Source organism: Microtus ochrogaster, chromosome 4 (genome assembly GCF_000317375.1).
Source record: "Microtus ochrogaster isolate Prairie Vole_2 chromosome 4, MicOch1.0, whole genome shotgun sequence".
Lineage (NCBI taxonomy): Eukaryota > Metazoa > Chordata > Mammalia > Rodentia > Cricetidae > Microtus > Microtus ochrogaster.
The window spans coordinates 82060035-82083873 of record NC_022011.1 but is presented as its reverse complement, the minus strand read 5'-3'; the positions used below and the strand labels follow the sequence as shown (position 1 = coordinate 82083873).

General features: G+C 43.6%; 1 protein-coding gene across 3 annotated transcripts in view; it reads right to left on the bottom strand.

Moving 5' to 3' along the window:
* The window catches only part of Map3k20 (mitogen-activated protein kinase kinase kinase 20), a 154381-nt gene that overhangs the window by 52745 nt on the left and 77797 nt on the right, over positions 1-23839 (bottom strand). For all 3 annotated transcript variants that reach the window (XM_005346571.2, XM_005346572.3, XM_013345939.2), the window contains exons 5-10: positions 20901-20966; positions 18066-18094; positions 17813-17950; positions 10834-10920; positions 5738-5812; positions 577-683 (exon numbers count right to left, since the gene is read on the bottom strand). In XM_005346571.2, coding sequence (XP_005346628.1) covers positions 577-683; positions 5738-5812; positions 10834-10920; positions 17813-17950; positions 18066-18094; positions 20901-20966 — 502 coding nt within the window. The remainder of the gene's footprint in view (positions 1-576; positions 684-5737; positions 5813-10833; positions 10921-17812; positions 17951-18065; positions 18095-20900; positions 20967-23839) is intronic.

The window sequence follows — 23839 nt, the reverse complement described above, 5'->3', positions numbered from 1 at the left end:
TGCCCTGTGGGAAGTCCAAGGACCACCCACCTCCATCCAGGTCTAGTAAGGTGAGCATCCAAACTGCCGAGGCTCCCACAAAGCCAGTACGTGTAGTAGGATCAGAAACCCATTGCCATTGTTCTTGAGTTCTCAGTAGTCCTCATTGTCCGCTATGTTCAGCGAGTCCGGTTTTATCCCAGGGTTTTTCAGGCCCAGGCCAGCTGGCCTTGGTGAGCTCCCAATAGAACATCCCCATTGTCTCAGTGTGTGGGTGTACCCCTCGCGGTCCTGAGTTCCTTGCTCGTGCTCTCTTTTAATTTTTTTTCTTTTTCTGGGCAGAGGCTAAAGCTTCCTAACACAGAACGTATACAGAGAAGGTTCTGGAAATGCCCTTTGCTTCAGAGTATGTGATTCGACACTCTTCCCAAACACTTAGATGCATGCTATTTAAGAAAACAAACACAGAGAAACTCTTGCTTCCTTATGCATGAAAGGTAAATCTTAGCCTGCGCCCAGCCCCAGTAGTGCTTAGAAATCAGGACTGTCCATCAGCTATCCGTGGGCGGGGACTCGCGCCGCACCGGAGCTACCCACCTCCATTCGGCCTTGTTGTGTAGGAACGAGTTACACTGGTCTGGAAGGTTCGTATCGTTGGACATAGACTCCAGGATCGAAATGATTTGCTTGAATGATGGCCGTTTCTGAAGAAGAGAAAAAGGAACCACCGTGAGAGTTAAAGGAAACGGGAGGAGGGAGCGGAGCCACAACCAAGGAAACCAAGGCCGGGCTCCCTCTTAGCGTTTATAGCCATCAGATCACACAGGTGTAGGGAGCCGAATTCTTCATCTGCGGTGAATTATCCAAAGGATAGATATTATTTTAACCACAGGGCATCAGGGTAATGAGTACTCTTTTGTAGGTAAGAAGAGAGGGACCAAGTCCTTCTTTGAGAGATGACCAAGAACTCTGATTAAAAAAAAAATTCTTAAGTCACCAGAGACCTACCTATGTGGGAGAGATAGTAAAATCTTAACTGGATTATGTATTTTGAATGTTCTGCTATTTACTACCCAAATGTTTCCATCTTTTGCCTGTTTTTTTTTTTTTTGTAAAATGTGTGTGGGCAGGCAGTATCTGCTTACTGACCTAATGGAACTAATAAAATTTCCCAAATCAATTGGTCTGAAAAAAAAATCTTAACGTCATAATAACATCATGGTTCTGAGGGTTTATCCCACACTGAAGCCTGCTTTGGTCCAGGACGCTACCAGGCTGTAGACAGAACTGGAAAAGCACGCTCCACCTGTCTCTAACAAGCACTGTCTATGCTCACCTCTCTCCGCTCCAGCCAAGGCTGAGACAAAAGGTTAAAACAAAAATGGAGAAAGATAATAAAAGGATCCTCTCCTCATCGTGCCTCATAATTACACCATTTCAGAGCAAATTACAGCTACAGCAATTAAAACACGCATTTTAATTTAGGAGCACAAAAACAGGAAGGAACAGTGTTGAGGTGGCTTGCTCTCAGGACCTGGGTGCCTCTGACATTATTAAGAAAAGCACTTTCCCATAACTCAGGAATACAAAGCTAGGATATTTACTGACTTCTGCCTTGTTTGTTTTAGGGGAAGGCGCACAGGTGTGTGCATCCACAATGCTGTGTGTGTGCGCGCGCGCACGTGTGTGTGTGTGTGTGTGTGTGTGTGTGTGAAGAAATCATGCGTAGTCAAATGTTACCGACGAACAAAGGAACGTGCTTTAAATAGGACGCAGGAAAAGGAGCCAATGTTCTTAAACTCTGTTCCTGTCTTCATGTCTTCCACCATGTGTCAGGTTTTAAATGGAAAAAGAAAGAAGTGTAACTGCTTAAGAACTGATTATAAACACAGGCGACATAGGATTTTCATTTTGCAAGAAAAAAGTAGCAAGGGAAGCTAATGGTTCCTGTCTTTAAAGAAACAAACAGAACAGCATCACCAATCCTGGTCTCATGGATCCCGGGCTAGCCTCCAACTCTGGGTCTGAGGATGACTCTGAACTCCTGATCTTTCTTCTACCTCCCAAATGCTGGGCTGTGTAACACACCTAGCTCATATAGTGCAGGGGGTGGAACCAGGGCCTCGTGCATATGAGGCAAGCATTCTACCAACTGGGCTACATCCCCAGTCCACTTAATGAACCTTTAAAGACTTGTTTCCCCCTACATGTAAGTATTTTTGAAATAAAATTAAACTCCTTCATATTCAGATCTCAAGCATCCCCTTAAAAAAAATCATTACTGGGATAAGGATTAACCTCCACCCACAGCCAGCTGCAGTGGGACATTCCCGTAGTCCTAGCTATTTGGGAGGCTGAGGCTGGAGGATTACTGGAGCCCAGGAGTTCAGCAATGTACAGTTCTTCAGTGATGGTTTAAATGTGCTGGCTGCAGAACACAGCACGGTGCTGGGGACCTGTGGCTCCTCCTCTGAAGGGCTTAGCTGCCTTTGGAGTGTCGTTACAGATGGCTTATCTTAAAAAGAAGCTACAACGAGGACCACTTATCCCACTAAAGGAATGTCTTCACTTCTTACGTCTCAATTGGCTATTTCCATTTCATACATAGGGCATCTAGTTCAGAAAGGCATATGTTATCCAGCGTGACACAGGAGCTGGTCACAGAACCTGGACTGTGCTCTTAAACTTCCAATCTTTAATCTCATAGAGTATGATAACAACTCCTCCCTGCTTATCAGCTCCAGGGATGTCATTTAAAGACAAATCAATACTCATCTTTCTTTTCTTATTTTCATTCATACACACACACATACAATTTAATTTTTGAGGTAGGTTTTGAATATCCTAGGCCAGTCTTGGACTTACTATGTAGACTTCTAATCCTCTGCCTCTGCTTCCCCAGCGCTGGGACTGTAGGCATGACCAACCACACTTGGTTTATGCAGGGCTGGGGTTTGAATCCAGGGTTCAAGCCTTTGTGCATATTAGATAAGCACTCCACCAAACTGAGTTACATTTCCAACTCCAAGAAACAATTTTGAGCATACGATATAGGCGACCAGAATGCTCTGTCATTTACACAACGCCACGTTTTTCCTACATCTCTCTCTTCTGTTCACTGCAGAAGAACACCAGCCCCGCAGGGAAACTGCATAGTGTAATCTGTGTTAACACTCTGAAGTCTAAAGACTGAAAATGGGAATAAACTACTTTAACCAACTCCTGCTCTCCATTTACCATAGGACGGCACCAACTTGGAGCCGTAGCATGAAAATAAACCTCTCAGAAAATTTACGGTGGTCTGGCTTCTGCATCTACTTTCTATTGCTGCAAAGTGCCACAGGAACTCGTGTGTGTGTGTGTGTGTGTGTGTGTGTGTGTGTGACTGATTCTGGGTCTGGAAAAGGGTTAGCAGGTGTCAGGGAAGACTCAGTGGAATGGCACCCGAGAATGAGTGTGCTCAGAGCATGATGCATGTGAGATGTGCGTGCAGATTAGCACGCGAGGACTGAAGTGTGAGCTGCAACTGTTGTCCAATCAAATCAAATGCAATGGCCTGCAGTACTTCTTATCAGAATAAGATGTCAAAAACTTAGGAAACAAAAAAAATTAGTTTCAGACTTCTTTTATACTTCATGTGACGGGAACACAGGATTCTTCTGGTCCTAAAAAGGGCTCTACTTCCTACATGTTAAAGACATGCCAGTTTCATAGGCTCTGCTTTGGGCTTAGATTCCTTGTGCCATATTAAAATGTAAGTGCACATTCTCAGGATTTTAACTAATACAGTACGAGGTTTTTGACTGAGAAACTAAATCATACTAAAATGATTCCAATCTAGCAATCTGGTTGCATTAATCTAACTCAATGCAAATAATTTGAGGTGAAATTTTTAATTAAGCACAGGTAAGATTTCAACGCTATTGAAATCACTGTATATGTTTTAATAGACACAAAAGTTAAACAGCACAGGTTTGAAAATAAACGTGTAAACATCTGCTCACAGTTTAACCTAAGTAGCTGTAAAGTGTACATTTCTTCTGTTTTTGCTTTTGGTTTTTTTTTTGGTTTTTCGAGACAGGGTTTCTCTGTAGCTTTGGAGCCTATCCTGGAACTCCCTTTGTAGACCAGGCTGGCCTCGAACTCACAGAGATCCGCCTGCCTCTGCCTCCCGAGTACTGGGATTAAAGGCGTGCGCCACCACCACCTGGCCATTTCTTCTAATGCTTAATGCAATACCACATTCTGAAAAAAAAATCACACACTGGAAATAAGAGGGTCTAATCAGGGGTAGGGCAGAACACTCAACTTCTTTGCCAGTGTACTAATAAAAATAGTAACAATGCAAACATTGCATTCTTTAAGAAAAAATAATACTAAGGTATAAAGGACTCCACTTGCAAAGAGGCTGCAGGCCCCCGGGGCCAAGGCAGGCAGTGCATGGCTGCGGAGCCCAGCAACTGAATCTTCCCAGGATGGAAGCAAGGCACAAACAAGGTGGGAGGCTTCCCCACCACGGCGGGCTGCTGCAGCACCACTGTGTTTTGTCTCTTTGGGGACAGTGCCGGAAACACTCTGCATACATCAACATGAACTCTGCCCACACGGCCAGTTTGTCTCTAAGCCACTTCCACCAAAGAAGCACATTGTCCTGGAGCAGACTTCAGTCATCAGTGTTCGTTCCTAGGGCTCTCAGTGGGAATGGGTATAAATTGAGGAAGAATTCCATACTTTTCAGGTTCCTTTGCTATTTTTTTAGGCCTCTATTTCTGAATCAGTTGTAATATCTCTAGTGCCATGAAAAAAAAAACTAAATAAATTTTAACTATGAATTTTGCTTCTCTCTTGAATTTGATCTCTCAATTGTTTTAATATTTAATCTGTGAGACTCATTTTAAAATTACAAATTTTAAAATGACCTTTATTATGAAAATCTAAGCCCGCAAAAAGCAATGTCTCTATATTCTATGACTGGGATCAAAACTCATCACTTCCAGTCATATTTAACAGTATTGCTGTCCACGGACCTTCACTTGCTTTTGAAGCAAAGCCAGGACCAGCTATCATTTTATCCATAACTATCTCTATATGCATCCAAGAGTATCTTCTTAAAGCTGCTCTTTGTGGAGAAAAGACATTAGCTACCCATGCTTACAAGTGACAATCGCACGAAGGCCTAGGATTGGAATTTTTTCAGTCTTATTGTGACGGCCCTGGGAGGATACACTAGGATTCTTCTAATGAAGTATAGCATCTGCCTGCTTCTCTGTGGACAGAAAGGCAGCAGAGTTGACGCTAAGAGCCATGGCAGACTGTCTGGGTTCACATCCAGCCCCACCAGGGCCCCAGGCCATGGGGTCTTGACTCATCTTTAATCTGTGTGTGCCTGGGCTCTCCATCTGTGAGCCGAGGGTGAGCTCAGCTCCTCTATCCAAGAGTTAGTAGAAAGTGCTCGAAACACAGCCTCACATAGAGTACTGTGTTAGCTGTTCTTACGAGGCACAATGGTCGTGATTAAAAGCAAAAGAACAAAATTGTCTTTTGAGTCAAGAATGCCAAGGAGTTCTGTTAAAGGAAGGAAGAGTTGATGATAATCACTTGATCCAGAAGTCGAGCTGTAGAGGTGTCATCATGGGGCTTCTGGGGCTGCAGGCTCGGCAGTTCCCTGCCGCTGTGTAAGGCTTTTGGCTATGCTAAGTTTTCAAAACCCCAAAGTGAACAGGTAAAACTTCAGAAGTTTGAACAATAACACAAGTACCTTGGCATCGGCTTCCCAACACTGATGTAACAGCTCAGCAAAGCTCCTGGGGCAGCTGCTCGGAATGGTTAATCTCTACAAAGAGAAGGCAAACAGAAGAAGAAACAAGGCTTTACTCTTTGGGACAAGGAAGTGCCCTTTGCAGAATCATCAAAGAACTAATTTAGAAACCCAAACAAGACACGGGATCTAAAGCATCCCTGGGTTCATAGATGACAGGAGGATTCACGCACAGATTTGTCCTGTCCAATCTCCAAAGGACCCCACTTGCCTACATGGAAATCATGGACGATGGAAAGGTCAGGTTCATCATTAGGAAGAAACTACAGCTGGAGAGGGGCAAGCTGGAACATAATGCTACATCATCTAACACCACCAATTTATTGCTCTGTTTTTATAGGCGACTCGTGATTCCAGCTTACCAGCCCGGTAACTAGGAAACAAGTTGAGTTTTGGCAATAGGTGTGGAGCTCTGAAAACATCTTTGGCACAGAAGATCACTCCGCATTTGGGAAATGGTAATTCTGAGCGTGTCATTCAGAATACACGATTCATTGTGGCTCTACCTTCGCGAGGACCAAGTCTACTCTCACACCCCACAGTTCTGGTTCTCACAGACCATGGCACGTCCCTATTCCCAGAAGAATTTTTGTTTTCAAAGGCTTGAGGGGCCAATAACTCAGTGACAGCGACAGAAGGGTCTGGCATGGATGAGGCACTGAGTTTGATCCTCCACGCTATGAAAATAAATGATGACCAGACATCCTTCAATATACCATAAAGCACCATATAATCAAGGACTCTCTTACAAGCCATCAAATTGCAAATGTTCCACGTGGATCTACATTAGCCTAGTAAACAAAACGAAGTTTATATAATTTTCTGGACCTGGCCTCAAACTGAGTTACAAATAAACAGAAATATTTTTGAGCAGTTTCCAGATGCACCAGACTTCCCAAGAGTGCAACACCCACACACGAGAAATCAAAGGGCAGTGATCTTTGCATTATTCATAACCCAACTACGATTTTAAGGACTGTCACTAGCAACCGTGCAGGTCTTGGAACTAAGTCATTAGCACCGCTTACTCCATCAGGCAGTCACTTATGGCCATTTCCACACAAGGCTCAGCACCTTAAATGGCCCCATCATCTTGTCTAGCAAGATCTTGCCTGAGCATGTGTGTACTGCAGGATTTCCACTTATTCTTTGCATTACAGGGTTCCACTGACTTGAAGCATGGTGCCCATGGGCGAGCTGAGGCTTTCTGGCTTTCTTTTCAGCAGAGCATGTTTATAACTTCAGTTGTTAGGAAGAGAGCCCTGGGGTTGGAGATGCATCAGTGGCAGAGCAACGGGCGTGCAGAAAGTCCTGGACCACATTTCCAGTACAGTGTGTGTGTGTGTGTGTGTGTGTGTGTGAAAAGACATACTACAGTGGCATGCATTTACCTGCATGTACTCTATATAAACAGAGTGGGTTTCAGATGGACACACTTCAGCACAGCCTAACCTCGGTGGTTACCAAAGAAGCCACTGTCAACAGGCTTGGGTGTCCTTTGTTCCTCTTTTCTTACTGAGAAGCCTTTTTAGACACGACATTTCAAACATCACACGCAGAAAAAGTAATTTTTGATCTCTAATACTATCGAGTATTAGCTAATCACAGACTCAGACACATTGATGTAAGGGATTTTTTTGGGTGTATAAAAAGGTACTTACAAATAGAATCTGAAGTATTTATGTCCTGATCACACAACTTTAATGCGATCCTAATGATTCCAAACATCTCGAAATGGCCAGATACTATATGGAGCATTACTTACAGCTTAGATGTTTTGGAATAAAGGCTTCACATTTATAAGAAGAGTACCTACTAATTTAGAGTAATCAAATTAGATGGGGGCATTTTTTAAAAAATATTTTTTGTATCACTTTACACATGAGATGTGAAAACATCTACTTTTTTATTTTTCTGAAGTTCAAGAGTAGTAAATGAAAATTTAAGTTTAAAAAATTTGTAGGTAAACATATTTTAATTAATTAATTAATTGTGTGAGGGTGTGAATGTGGGGGAGCATGTGTGCATGTACAAACACACAGCTGTGCTGTGGTGTGCACGAGGAGGCGAGGAGACAGTTTGAGGAAGTAGTCTCTCTTCTACCATGTGGGTCCCAGGAATTGAACTTAGGTTGTCAGGTGTGGTAGCAAATATCTTTACTTGCTGGTCCCAATGAAATTTTTAGTTTTATTAAGATTCTTTTTACACTAATTAATTTGCTATTTACAACAAAACACATTTTATGCAAGAATCCAAGTGTTTATAAACATAGAAATTATACCCTAAAATTTTCTGAAGGCCCACTGCTTTTCATGGAAACCCTATATTAAAAACCATGTCTTAGCAATGCTCTCATAAGCTCACGCCTTCTGTAAGGTTCACTGCTTACTTTGTAAGGCGTAACAAGGGTTTACGAGTCTAATTCTAATAGAAGTTAACGTCAGGGAAAATGATGAGTCAAAAGCCTTATCCATAAGAGTCAGAGGCAAAGATCCACAGATACGATGATCAGATGGGAAGCTCTGTGTGGAGGAAGAGATGATTGCCACCTGGTAAGAGTGCTGTCCCCATCCTCACTGCCGCTCGGTGCCACTGCAGCCATATAAGGGGTTAGCAGTGGGGAAGCTGGGAACACTGGGTTCTCTGTAATATTTTTACAGACTTTTAGGAGTCCATAATTTTTTCAAAATAAAAAGCTCTTTAAAAAAGCAGCCCTACTAATTGGCTGTAGATGTTACAGAATAACTAGACAGTCCACACTATCAATTTCTCCTTGGCAGTTTAAACGCCATTCTTATTTAAATGAAGAACGTGAAAATATGGGAACCTTTCTCCAACCCAATAACTGAAAGTATTCAACAGTAAAGATAAAAAAAATTATTGGAGGCTGAAGAGGTTTTATGAGTTACGCTTCTTGAGGTCTCGGGTTTGTTCTTACGTGAACTCAATCTCTGGGAATTGCCTTAACACTGTGTGAGCGGAATTTGTTTGGATAGTCAGTGCCTGTAAGGTGGTGGGATGAAGAAACCTTCTGGAACGGCAACACTGGAAATCCCATCTAGGCTTAATTTCCACATTGTTTTTTCTTTGACAAATAAGTGTTGTGCAGATAATTATCCTTAATTCAACCGGTTTTTCTTCAATTCATTGGCAAGCTGAGAGAACTTCTGTCACCGTGTGGGTTCTCTCAACTTCCTACTTCAGTTAATGAACAGATCAGGAAGTCTTGGAGTCTCCCTCATCGCAGCACACCACGGTACGTCCCATGGGATCAGTAGGGGGCAGAAGGCAGTGGCTTCCTGCATGCGATGCTATGGAGTTCTCAGGGGTGTTAGTGGGGGCATCCCAACACTCAGGCAGGACGGAAGCTGCCATTCCCTTCCCCTTTAAACACCCAATGCTTTGGAAATGCTTTGGGCTGGACCTATTCTGCTTTTCTCTAGATTGAAAAAAATTATTGTGAAATACTAATTATTCTGTCAACTTTGGAGGATCTGGGTGACTCTCTAAACTCCTCTCCTAATCTATCTTGTGTGGTGTAGAAATTGCTTCCAGGTCAGCTGAAGGCCAATGCTCTCTTCATTTGGATTCATCAACCTGAACAAAATACTCAACCATCTCTCTGGCAAAAGATACAGAACAGTGGATCCTCGCGTCCCAAACCATTAGTTATCTTAACCGAACAGCACGTGGAAATAGTGATCATCTAATTAAAATCTCACAGCTCTTGTAAAGCAACAAGGGAGGCCTGGTCTTACGTGGAAGTCCTTCCGTCCCCTAGCCTGGCAGTCCTCTCCCACCAAATTCAGCCACCGCAATGTGCCGCCCTTTCCCAATGAGTCGGGAGGACAAATTCAGCCACCGCAATGTGCCGCCCTTTCCCAATGAGTCGGGAGGACAAATGGGCCAAATAGCTTGGGATCTGGGAGACAGAATCTTGGTTTCTCCTGGTCAACAGCGGCTTTCTGATTAACCTAGCATACTCCGTAGTCACTCAGGGTACAGATCAATCCAGTTCTGCTAACACGCTAAAAGGGGGCTATCTTTAAATATTCTTCTGGAGAATATTTTTTTCCTTTGAGGTCTCTCTCAGCCTTTGTATACAGCTATGGAAATGAAGAAGTTCTGGGAAATCAGTTACTTTGCCTGGCAAGCACCAGCGTGCACGGCCGCAACACCATCTAAGTTCTCCTCACGCCGTGAGATGGGATGCTGCGTCCTTATGCTGTGCGATTTCCATGGCTGTGCGTTTCAGCGACAATTTGAAACCTTTCAGAATGTAGTTGCTCTCTTTGATATGGATGTGGCGTGTCCTCTGATGTAGGCTCATAGGTCCAACTAGCTGAAAGCCTCAATTTGTGGGAAGAAGAAAAGCGAGGCCGGGGACACAGCACAAACGGTGTTTACGCCACTGAAGTCCCTTTGAAATGGAACGACTCTGCATGAAGAAGCCAGCACTTGTACCTCTGCCTCGCCAATTCCAGTGAGGAGCTCATCTTCAATGTAGTGCTCAACGTAGGTGGCAAAACTGTAATTTTTCCCCTTTTTGAAACTATTTTTTCTTCTTTTATTTTTGAAATTCTCATCTAAGCGACAGTTTCTTGTACTATAGTGACTCCTGCTGGGAGAGGTAAGTTGAAGTAGCTGAAGGTCTCTTACAGATATATCAACTCCCGGCCAGTAAAAAAGATGTCCTAAACGCAGGAGATGCAGTTAAACTGTTCCCCTACCTTGGACGCAATGGCTTCTTTCATCACTAAGAACAAACCCCCCGGTTTTACAATTGAGACTGAGAAACTAGTACAGTACTTGTACAATTTTTGATCTACAGCATCACGACGTGAAGCTGCAACAATTAGATGTAAAGGGTCCATTCATGAGGAATAACATCACTTTGACCCTTTGTGTTAGCTCCTACTGCTAATCTTTCCATAAGCGTGAACTTACTTTCAATTTGAAGAAGATGAAAAAGTCTTTTGCAAAACCCCAATACTGTTTTCTGATCTATGCACCTGAATGGAGAAACGGAGTCTTACCTCGTTTTTTTCCACTACAAGCCAAGCTACTTGCAATCCTTCCAAACCTTTAAAGGGGACCTCCCTTGTTAGCATCTCCCAGAGAACCTAGAACAAAAAGGAAATGGAATTTTTATTCTGGTACTTTATATTGGTATATTACTGAAAAATGTAGCTAGCATTTAATTGTATCCAATTACTAGACGTAGCCAACCATCTGTAGAAACTTAGACTATATATGTATATATTCATACATAGGACTTTTACCATATGTTATATACTTTCATGTTCTTTGTATGTAAAGAAAAAAAACTTGTCTTAGGAATTGGAATGTCTACACTTAAAATTTTATATTAGTGATTAAACTTGATCTTTACACTCTGTGGAATTTTCACATATTCCCAATTTTGTATTTTGTTAGAGAACAATCTTTCTGCCTTGAGTCTCGGATACATTTTTTATTAGATAGTAACAAGAAATTCAACACAGTTTTAAAGGTTCAACAATGGCCACATTAAAAAAATCAAAGTCCCCAGTTCAAATCCCTAGTAAACTCCTCTGTCCCATACCAGAAGATAGTTTTAAATTATAACATTTAGACTTTGTGATTTGGACAAATTTCCCTCAGAATGAGTCAGTCTGAAGGATCCATTCCTGTATACACATATTATACCATATTCTTAAGTACGGTGCACATTTAGTACACATACACACTGACTGTGTGCTGACTGTGTGCAGGAGTGAAGATGGGCCCCATCTGTGTGTAAAGCTCAAGGTGAGTGTGGACATGACCATCAACCGAATGCTAAGAAGAGCCAACTGGTGCTAGCATGGAGATCTGGGCTTCTCTCTAAATACTGAATAATGGGGATTTGAACACCCAGCTGCCATCTCTTCTTATTCAAACAGACATCCAATTTTTTTTTTTTTTTTTTTTTGGAGACAGAGTCTGGCTATGTAGCTCAGGCTAGCCTTGAATTCATGATCCTCCTGCCTCAGCCTCCGAAGGGCTAGAAGTACAGGCATGTGTCACCATGCCAGGCTGACACCAAACGTTTAGTCTACTAGTTCTAGGCAAAGCACAGAATCAATTCTAATTTTGCTGATAATCATGATATGACAACCACTATGATTTACTGAGTGCCTAATATGCTCCAAATCCCATTACCCCATTACATGTGTCACCTTGATCACGATCAAGCCTCAGATACCATCCTTGATTTACAGGTGAGGAAATGGGTGTCTAGGAAAGTCAGATGAACTTGCCTACAGACACCCAGCCACCAAATGGGACAGCAGGGACACACACTGTTTTCTTACTTGGAGGCTGTGCTCTCATTCCATGTAATTCTAGGGCTGGGGAAAGCCCGGTGGTCGACAGAACACACCAGGCTCTGATGTAGCCATGGGACCAAGGCAAACTCAGGGCGACAACTCTGCAAGGTAGGCTTTGCTCTCCCTGGCTGCAACTCCAAAGTCTGTTTCTACACAGGAGTCTAGATTGACGGCAGGGTTCAATTTGAGTAAGTCCTGTAAGCCTTTAACTGTATAGCCATTATATCCCCAGCCAGCCTGCTGCTGTCTTGTTCAAGCTATAACATGTCAAATGAATGCTGGCTAATACGAAGATAATTAGCAGGAAAATCAGGGAAATTGGCAGATGCTCCTCAAGAGTGAGGGGGAAAAAAAGTCCCTGAAGCCTCTTTGGGCTTTTAATCAAGAGCGTAAGGTACTTCTTCAGAAAAACTACTGAGTAATTCCATTTGAGTCGCTCAAGCGATTAGGAAAAGGTAAGGGGCATCCCGGAAGGGGACAAGTCTAGTGCTGGCTGGGAGGGAGGGTGAGAGTCAGCACAGGTAGCAGTCACCCTGCCACCCGCCTCCGCAGGGGAGAGGGCAGAGCTAGGCTGAGCGGGAAGGAAGTCCCTCACTTTGCTGTGATGGCCACACTCTGTTGGTACTGGGGACAGAGGGGGAAAGGAGGTGACGAGTGGGAAAATTGATCGATTGGGCATTGGCGGAGGGGATGGAAACAAGGAGGCAGCGTCAAAGAAACCAAAGGTTCCAGGTCCCCCCCCAAAACACTCAGGTGAACCTTTCAGGCCTCCCCCTTTCATAGTCTGGGGGAGGGCAAGCACAACTCACGCACAAATGTGTGCCCACGTGTGGAATCTGCCTGCATTATACAGAGCAAAATGCACCCCCCAGAGTCTGATGCAATAACATCAGAAGCCCACCTCTTCTTCTCTTCTTCGTTTTTTTTTTTTTTCCAGACCAAAATATTTGCCTGGACAGTAACAAAAGTCTAATAAATTAGGAGTTATAACCCTGAAACAACTGGACAGTGTCACTCTGCCTGTGTCTCTGAATAGATACAACAGCCAAGGGAGGTGCTTGAGGGATTTAAAACTGGGGAGACCGAGGTGCTAACCACCAGAAGCCTCCAGTTCTGGAACCTTCACGAGGCCTTCTATTTGGTTCCAGTATCAACGCCTCCCATGAACTCCCTTTATTAATTCCCCAGATTTGGGAATGCACCCAAATGAAAGCAGAACGAGCTAGGGTGGCTTTTTTCTGCATTCAATAAAAATGACATTTGGCAAAAAAAAAAAAAAAGTAAGTTTGTTGAGGAAGTCACTCGGAGGTCTAAAAATACATGAAGCCGATGCCTTAAAATACCAGTTCCAAGGACGCAGGCCAAACACGGCTGTGAGCTTTCACCTCCAGAATATTTTCCAACTCATTGTATACCAAGACGTCCTCCCAGCTAAACTGCACTCACAAGGAGAATTTCTATTTTCAGTTTACAGAGCAGAAACTTGGATGAGACTGTATATTTCTGCCTTTTCTCTCACAAACAATAGGAAGCCATTACCTGAGCCCGGCTGGTTCTGGAACAGTCTCAGAGGCTGCCCCTTTAGCTAGTCCAGTCCAAAGCTGGCTTTGGCTGGAAGTTCCTAGGAAGGTAACCCTGGCCACTGGGAAGGGCGACGGGCCGTGGGGTCTCCCCAGCCTGTCCTTTCAACCATCTGGGCTCCTTTTCTTAGCCGGTCATACTCTAAATCTACTCCCAATCTTTCAGGAGACACTCTCTTGGGGATGTACAAACACCTCCTCCCTTGTAAAATGAGGAAAGGACAATTGCCTGCCTAGCACTGCTTGGAAACAAGAAGTTTCTCGGAAGGCAGGGCAAGGCTAGTTAGTCTTGCCACGTGTTAAGAAGCAACACAAAATTACCAATCCGAGAAAGACGAAAAGCAAAAACCTATCTTGGCTTTTTGGGGTGAGTTTAAAAAACCAACTCTTTGATGGCTGTGCTCTTCATGAACTATGGGATATTTTATGTTAGAATGATGCTTTTCCTTTGTGTGTGTGTATACACATATATACATATAAGTATGTATATATTAGGTTGATGTAATTTTTAAACTTTGAGGATTGCAAGCTTCTATGCCCAAAATGGCCTCAATTGGAACAACTACCCTTTCTCTCTGGTGTCCAACCCACTGGGAACTCATAATGGCTTTTCAGGTTTGTTTGTTTACAACAAAGGGTTCTGGAGAGCAAGCCTTGGCTTTTCCCTGTCACTGATGACGCTTATTTAGAATGAACAGAAAGAGAAGGGGCAGTGTTAGACGCAATCCCGAATGCTTATCATTCAATCAGCACAAGCGCATTTCCCTGGAGTTCTGCTGACAGAGTTCTCTGTGAGGCACGCCGGCCCTTCTCGGTCAAACCTCACTTAAGGAGAAACTAATGGCAGAAGATGATTTTCTCTTCACTTATTTTAGCATGGCACGCATGCGGAGGTCAGACGAGAACTCGTGGGAATCTGCTGTCTCTTAGGGATTAAACTCCTCAGACTTGCCAGCAAACACTTTGACCCACACAGAGACATTTCTTGGGGCCAGAAGCTGACTTTGTTGTTGTCTTGAGATTTATATTTACTTTTATTGTATGTTATATTTGCTTAAAGGTGTGTCTGTATCTGACATGTGTGCAGTGCCTGCAGAGGCCAGAAGAGGGCATCGGATCCCCTGGGACTGGAGTTACAGACAGTTGTCAACATCCGTGTGGGTACTGGAAACTGAACTGAGGTCCTCTGAAGGAGCAGCCACCTCTCAGCCCCCTAGAAGCTGTTTTTAAAAAGACATGGAAACATTTCTGTTTCAGGAACTCAAGGGCAGGAAGGCTCTTGAATGAGTTTGGAATTAACATTGATAGAGCCAGAGGACTGGATAGCCAGGTTCTCCACCACACCTGGTGTGTGGTGTAGTGTAGTCCTGGCAGTGCGGATATTCTAGGAAACGGTCTGTGAAGTTCCTGATAAGTCCCTTCCTCAGCCAGCAGGACAGCCATGTCTTTAATACCAGAGGTTAGGTAACAGGCAGATCTCTGTGAGTTCCAGGCCAGCCTAGCCTCCATAGGAAATTCCAAGTCAGCCAGAGCTACACAGTGAGCTTTTGACTTAAAAACAAAAGAGAACAAAACCATCCTTTCCCCCAAGAAAACCAAAGCAAGGCAGGCAAAGGTAGGGGTGGTACACATACAGACATGCAGAGACCCTTCTCTCAAAAGTGGCACGTAGTCTCTGGAGTGAAAGGTTTTTACAACAGATGGAAAACCCACTGCACCAGAAAGATGGATTCAGACTGTGCTTAAGGAAGTGATCAGTGAGACCTGCCACAGGGATTTAAAGACAAGGGAGAGATCCTTAGCTGGGTATCAAAAGTCATGGCTCAGCAACTATGGTTTCCAAGGTAAAAGGCATCAGTTCCTGGCTACAGGTACCGAGAGGGCACAGTCTTAAGGAAAAGGAAGAATGGTGTGTTTCACACAAAGCCCAGGCACCTGGAAGCATTTGAAAGAAAGCGACACAGAGTTTATTTTCATAAATGCAATAATATTGAAACTAAACCTTCATTCTATACATAACTCATAGCTGTGAGTTTAGGTCAAAAATTTCTAATAGGGAAATTCCAAGGCTTGGGGAAAGTTGTCAAAGTAAATACAATACGTGGATTGTGGGAGTAGAAAATAAACCTCAAAACCCATCTGATGAACAAAACGGTGCAAGTTAATTTAAAGCCCCAGCTGCCTAAATATGGTTTTCTCTTTTTATACACTCCTGCACATGCGAGGAAAGTCACATGATCAGCTGGACCATGGCCAAATGACCCACGTGTGTCAGTCACTCGGATGTCTTCCCAAATCCCCTTGCTGATAGAGGGCTCTGCAGAGTACGGCTCTGCTGCAAAGCACAAAGTGGTTCTGCCTGTTAAGGAGCTCGGAAGCAGCCTCAGCTGCCAGGTGTAAGCAGTCCTCAAAGACAAAGCCATGGCTGCCTGATCCCTTATAGAAAACACACTGGCTTCTGTTCAACAGCATGAAATGAGATACTGGTACTGTCAAACACGCTATGTAAAATGTAGTCAAACGTGCTATGTAATATGTAAACCGTCCAGCCCACAGACTAACTCAATAAGCGATCATTTTCCCTAAAGTAAAGGAATGTGACTTGGTAAAAGAAAACAATTTCACAAAAGGTTTAATTTTTTTCCTTCTGTAGGTTGGGGATTGAAGAATTGAACCCAGGGCATATTGCTAGGCAAGTGTACCAGTACCCAGCTAAGCCCTAGCACAAAAAGTCTTAAATTGCAACAAAGCTCCCATTTTTGGAATTTCTAGATGAGTGTGAGATAATAATTCCTGTTATAGAAGGCAGCTTCAGAAGCTGGTGCCCTCCGGAACAGTTATTCTCTTTCTCCCCTTCTTTCATGGAGAAATACTTTTTCATTCTCAGTAGTAATGTGGTTTTTATTCTTAGAAACATTCAGAACTAAGGGGAATTAGCTACTTGAAGTGGTTACTATTGCCATCCTTTAACCTTCAAAACCCTAGATTTGCTGGGCCTGATGGTGCATGCCTTTAATCCCAGCATTTGAGAGGCAGAGGCAGGCGGATCTCTATGAATTCCAGGACAGCCAGGGTTATTACACCAAAAAACCCTGTCTTGGAAAACAAAACAAAACAAAACCAAACCCCTAGACTTTAGGCAAAAATACATAATCTATTCTTGAAACTGTTTTCAATAGCCAACAAAAGTCACCTGTGCATAAGAGGTTCATGACTTAGGAAGCACTAGCCAGCTGGAAAGGCCCACATGGAAAGAAGCGAGCAGACTGATCAGAGAACGGGGTGTGCCTGAAAAATGTCCTTCTCTGGTCATTACCTCCCACCTCAGGTAAAAGGGTGTGCAGAGGGGGCGTGAGCTGTTCCTTACAACCAGTGTCTCTTCTCTGCAAGGTAAGGGGAAGTGGCATCTGTGGCACGGTTGAAAATATGACCTAGAGAAGAAGCATTCCCCATGATGCTCTGGGCTTTTTTTCCCTTTACAACATTTTAAGGAAAGCATCTTTAAAAGGGGGGCCACAAAGAATTCCTTCCTGCAGCAGGAGCTACCCTAGCAGAAGCCTTTTCCTACTACACGATCCTTCCTTATCTGTCCCCCCATTCTATCCTTGCTCCCATCTGTCAGCTCACGTAGCAACGTCAACACTTGTTTTTGTAGGGTGTGCAGCAAATCTGGACAAGGTTATCTGGCCTAACTACATGGCCTTTTGTAGTTTGGGAAATGCATAAGTGTGGCTCACTTAGCAGCAATTTATTACAATCAAGTGTACTGCAAGAGACCCTCCGTGTCAGTGAATTACACAGCTCTTCTGCCCTGTTCCCACTCCTCACAGCAGCATCCCGGGGAGTGGGCAGCACTGATCGGGTTCTGGATTACTTGCTTCTTGGAAGTAGTGATGGTTCTTCTCAGTGCGGGACAGAAGTGATCAAGCCACACATCGGGACAGCTAGAAAGCTCTGTCCCTATGCTGCCACTGTAGATGATCCTCCTGTCTGAGACACAAGCTAAACTATGGCCCACTTTCTTCTCTAGGCTGTTTGCCCTTCCTATGTCCTTTGGAAAACAAAGAAATAAGAAACACACTCACCACACCATAGGAATATGTGTCACAGGTTTCAGACACAGGGAGACTCTGGATAACTTCTGGAGCCATCCATGGGAAAGTTCCAACCAAGGACATGTGTGTGGTGTGGTTATGGAACCGAGAGGCACCGAAGTCACAGATCTGAGGACACAGGAACCAATGTTAGCCTTCTACCCAGCACTGATGAGAGATGATTGGTCACAAGACCTCCATCAGAAATGAACAACTTTCTCCAAAGTAAAAGACTCGGCCCTACCTTCAGGACTCCATCAGCAGCAATAACAACTACAAGAGAACAGAGAGAAATTAGGATTTTTGTCTGAACTGTCTTACACTGAAGAGAAGCAGAGCTTCGCATTTCTAACTTCACATTATAATCCGGGTATGGTGGTGTGTCCCCGTAATCCCAGGCTGAGGCAGGGGGACGATCATGAGTTTGAGGCCAGCCTGGGCTATAGAGCAAGAACCAAACCTGTCAGGGATATACAACAAGAATCTGTTCTAAACACACACACACACACACACACACACACACACACACACACGACAGACACTGAGACACACTCAGACAGAGACAGAGAGAATTTTATATTATAAAGGGTAAGATGAAAATATTTGCTGCATCTGAGAGTTTGTATGAGGGAGGAAATATTTTTTAAAAGCTTAATTCCAAGAGGTGCTGCTCTGAGTGGCTTTTAAGACACTTGCTTCACACAGATGCAGCGAGGGTAAACCAAAGCAGCTGCACCGCACTCGCCAAGAAGGGGGATGTAGGAATAGCTTTTTCAGGCAGGAGGGGTGGGGAAGAAGGTCAGTTTGGAAACAATACATTTTAAACTCATGCAAAATATCTATGCAAGTATTCCTGGTAAACAGTTTCAAGGCTGACATTAACCTGGGAGTGTTGACACGGCGGGGGGGGGGGGCTGTTACGGGAAAGGGAAAACCATGGAGGCCTCAGAGGGGTTTCTGGGATTTGTTTATTCAGTAAGCTACTCGGTGCCCTGAGCACGATAGATCATCAATGCAGCAGCTGTTCCTCCTAGTGATTTTGGTAACCGGAGAAAGGATTCTGTGTGATCTAATCCATAAAAATAGCCTCAAAGTAAATGTGGGATTGGGAGGCATGAACTGCATGCTTTTATAAATAAAAATGTAAATAAATATTACTATTCTATCTGCTCCCTATTCCTCCTTCTTAATGTGAGATTAGCAAGGGCTCATTTACAAAATAACATTATAAAAATACTTCCTTTGGGGGCTGGAGAGATGGTTCCCTGGGGACAAAAGAACTTGTCATGCAGCCAGGTGACCTGAGTTGGACCCCAGAGACCCATAGAAAGGCAGAAGGAGACAACCTGACTCCACAGAGTTGACCCTGCCTTTCAACAGCACATCATTGCATGCGCGTGTATGCAAACATGCACCAGACATACATGCACACTAATAATGTGTTTTTATTTTTATTAGATTTATTTACTTATTTTGTGTATGTGTATAGGTGTGTGGGTGCACCTAGGCCACGGGAAGCACATGGAGGTCAGAGAACAGCTTGTGGGGGGTCAGTCCTCTCTCCCTAATGTGTCGTTTCTGGGGACTGAACTCAGGTTGTCCGGCTTGGTGGTATGGGCCTCTAGCCACGGAGCCATCTTGCTAGCCCATAACTTAAGCTTTCAAAAAACACTACAGAAAATGAAGTCTCTCTCCTCCCAGTAAAAATAAATTGCTAGCGTTAGGCTGATATTCTTTTCTTGCTAATGTTTCCTATTAGCTACAGAATTTGTAATTTTTTTTTTTAAATGAGGAATTCGCCATCATTGTATAGCCTTCATGGGCTTAAAAAAATCAGAGATTAATAGTACAAACTGAAATTTTGGTCACAAAAGCCTGCTATTTCCTACCTGGTTAGATATTATTTTCCATTGACTTCCTGTCAGCTAGCTCTGTATCACAACTGTGTCCGTCTCAGAAGAACCAAAGAGCAAGTGAGGACGGAAAGGGAGTGACAGTCAGCCGAGCCAGCCAACCAGGTTAGGAGGGGCCAGCTTGGATTCCTGATGGTGGCAGCTGCCTACAACTTCCTGTCCTTCCTGCCTACCACCTGTCAGACCCAGGCCTGAAGGTCCCAGTGTGAGCAGCACCCCAGGGGCTCTGCCCAGGCTCCTCTAGCCCGCTTGCTGTCATCGCCCATTCTCAGGACCACACGGCTGGTAAATCCCTGTTTTAGCTGCAGCGATCTTAAATTCCTAAAACTAAATGCTTTTCTGCCTACCAAGAGCCACTGAAGAGTGCAGAAATAACCGATAGCAAGCAAGGGCTGCTTTCTTTCCTCTCTTAAGCAGAACCCTTGGACGCTTATTTAGCTCTGCTAAGTAAACAGTCCTCCTGCCTTTCTGCTAGCTCCGAGGTGACGTCATGGAAGAAGGTAGCATCTAATCCCGGGAGCTATTTTAAGGAGCTCGCTTTCCAAACGATAAGTATAGGGCTCATAAAGTATAGAAAGCCCAGAAAAGAGAAAGAAAAAAGGGAATGCCTTTACATTCTGAACTCTCAAGCATGCTGGTTATCTTTGGGCGCTACTCCAGGTAACATGGGCATGAGTGACCAAAAGATGCAAACTATTGGAATTCAGAAATAAAACTCAAAGTTGCTGGCAGAAAGAAGGATCTAAAAATAGGAGACTTAAAATACACGACTACACACTCTGACCTGGTGGTGCAGATTTTAGAAAAGGATCCTAAGCAAATAATTAGAGATGTGGTTTTTTTTCTTTAAAAAACAAAAATAAAAAAAAAAACTTGGCCAAAAGGCATTAAACATTTCTTATTTTAGATAAAAACAAAAAACAAAACAAGCCAAACAAAGAAACGAAATGAGAAGCATAAGCAAATCCATCCTGTGTTAGACTCTCACAGAACACTAGGCAAACCTCAAATAACACACAGACGTCGATCTTTGCTGACAGTGAAAATGTTTTCAGGGTAATGCAGACCACCCATGAGCTACAAAGCCATGGGAAGCATCATGCTGGTTATTTCCTGGTGCCAGTGAACTGGGTAAAGTAGTAAGGTCAGACGGTGTGACTACTTACCGTTTCTTGACTTGAGATCTCTGTGGATCACCTTGACTGGAGCCTCCATGTGTAAGTAGTGCATCCCTTTCGTATAAGAGGGGAAGAGGATTAGTGGTTTGCAGTATCACATCAGTAGGAATGTTCAGAACTTTGCAAAGAAATCCATAGCAGAGAATACGCCCATATGTTCTGCCCGTCCATGCTCCATAAAAAAACCATCTCTGCCCACATTAGTGGCAGTTTCTCTAGCAAGGCCAATGCGGAACTCTACTGTGGATCATCTCATTTCTTACAGCACCTAAGAAAGACACCATCATTTTCTCAGATATGCAGCAAAATGACCAAGATGATCTCTGAGCACCCCACTGCCAGGTACATGCTACGTCTGCCCAAGCTGAGGCTCCTTGTCTCTCACCTGGACGTCTGCAGCCTGAGCTGCAGCGACATTATTCTCCAAGACCTGAGCGTGAAGACAGAATGGGTGGCCAGCAGGTGGATACGGGTGCTGTAGTCTCCTAGTAGATGTACAATGCTTACATCTAAAGATAGGTTTTTCTCACAAGAATAAATCTCCAAATTCACTCTGATCTATTTATAATATGAATTAAGGTACTCTATATACTGCGTGAATCAAATGTCAATAATTTCATTATTTTGAATGAGAAATTATACTTTATGATATATTTCACGGTTATCCCCTTAAAAGTATTTGGTCTTTTTTTTCCCCCCAAAAACAGAAAATAGAGGGAAAAACAAATTTTCTACACAGTACTTCTGAAACAGTCCTTTCTACATCAAATCAAACAGGACCTTTTTTTTTTTTTGATGAGATGCTCATGAAAGTAATTTATTAAGTACATTTGGGTTTTTTTAAATACACAGAACATTACAATTTTATAAAGGTGAATTTATTAATAGCTATTCTTCTACTACTCTGGTTATTCCATACGGAGGCATCAAAAGAACAAAGAAAATAAGAAAAAGAGTTTCAGCTCTTCTTATATAATGATATCACTGAAAAGAATCAAGTTAGCAGAAGTATTAGTAGCTTAAACGATCTTAACCCATGTAACTGGGATAAAGGGTCTCATTTAATAGCAAGTTCTACATAGTCAAACTGCAAAGCTCCTTGTGTGGCACTTCACAGTCTATATGCCTGAACTTCACAGTCACGCCCTCCTTGCTTTAAAATTAAATCTCCAAATAATTTTCAGGTAGAGTCTATTTGACTATGATTAGGAGGGAGAACAGATGGTTTTTATACTTGCTGACAGAATTTCAAAGGGGACGATTTGACTAGAAAAAATTTAAAATATAGGCATTTTTTTTTTACTCCGTGTCAGATTATCAGAAGAAAAAGTCCCATAAATTATTGGTGCGCAGAGCATAGTAGTGGTCGACTCTGAAAACTTAGAAACATCTCATTATGCAAACAGAAAACTCAATTTTTTTGGAGTCACTTGCTTTGTTTTTATTGCAAACCATTGAAAAGGGCTGAAAAATACTTTCATCTGGTTTAACTATCTGTGAATTCTCTCTCCTTGTGGGGGGCTCGAGACAGGGTTTCTCTTTGTAACATCTCTGATTGCCCTGTAACTTACTCCGTGGACCAGGCTGCTCTCGAACTCAGAGATCCGTCTGCCTCTGCCTCCTGAGTGTTGGGAGTAAAGGTGTGTGCCACCACAGGGCGTATTTGTGAATTCTTAATAAGATCTGACAGGTACCAGGGAGGAGGCTGGGGGACTTGGGATGGAGGCAGCATTAGAGTCAGCGCTCTAATTGTCCCTCACATACAACTGTGGATGCATGTGCCTGCCCGCTCCCCTTCCTCCTCCTTCTGGGAGGGAAGAGCACCCTGGCAGCTTTGAGTGCAGCTCCCAACAGCAAAGACGTTGAGCAACGCCTATTTCCAAATGTGTGAGTCAACTCTCAGGATGAATTATTCATTCTCTGATGTCTCAACATGTTATTGCTTCAGTGGCTTCAATCATGGTCAACCCAAAAGGCTCACAGGCTGAATTAGAAACAAAGCCAACCAGAGCCAAGCCTTGGTATTTAAAATTTACACTTAGCTGTAGGGGACAGGGTTGAAGTCGATCTTAAAGTATGGATTCCATTTTCCTTTTTCAGACCATCTGGAATAATTCCTACATATTGCATATCACTTAGGATTATGAGTAAATGGGTCCATTTTCTGAGGCCAAACACATGGGAATTTATCTTTTCGATTCATTCTCTAATTGGACAAGGAGGTTTTATTAGCTTGGGACCGGGACTCTTCCCACCTTCATTTCCCTGGATCTCTGCTTTCATTGTGCTACTTAACTCTGCTCCTTCTCTTCCCTGTTCTTCTGCAGTGGAGAAGCAGCTCTCCTGAGAAACTCAAAATAACAGTGCTACTCTGGAGCCAAGAGATGTGGCCCTCAGGCAGGACCATGTGACAGAGGGCCAAGTGGGTGCTGCAGCTGGAATGGGGGACTGTAAGGCAGAGGGAGCACAGCTGGAAGCTGCCACTTGATTTGTTTGCTGCCTATCCACCCTAAGTACCACTAAGTCAGTAGAGTCAGGAGTGTAATTAGCTGAGCACCCAAAACATAACGTCAGTAGAGTGCAATAAGGGCTGTGTGTGTTTCCATCCGTGTAGGCGCATTTCCACAATGCTGCAGGCAACCGCCAGCATCAGCATGGCCTACTCGCAGGTGCGCCGTGTGTACTATGGACACTCACGGGTGCGCCGTGTGTACTATGGACACTCATGAGTGCTCCATGTGTACTACGGACACTCACGGGTGCTCCTCGTGTACTACGGACAGTCACGGGTGCTCCTCGTGTACTACGGACACTCACGGTGCTCCTCGTGTGCTACGGACACTCACGGGTGCTCCTCGTGTGCTACGGACACTCACAGGTGCTCCTCTTGTATTATGGACACTCATGGGTGCTCCTTGTGTACTACG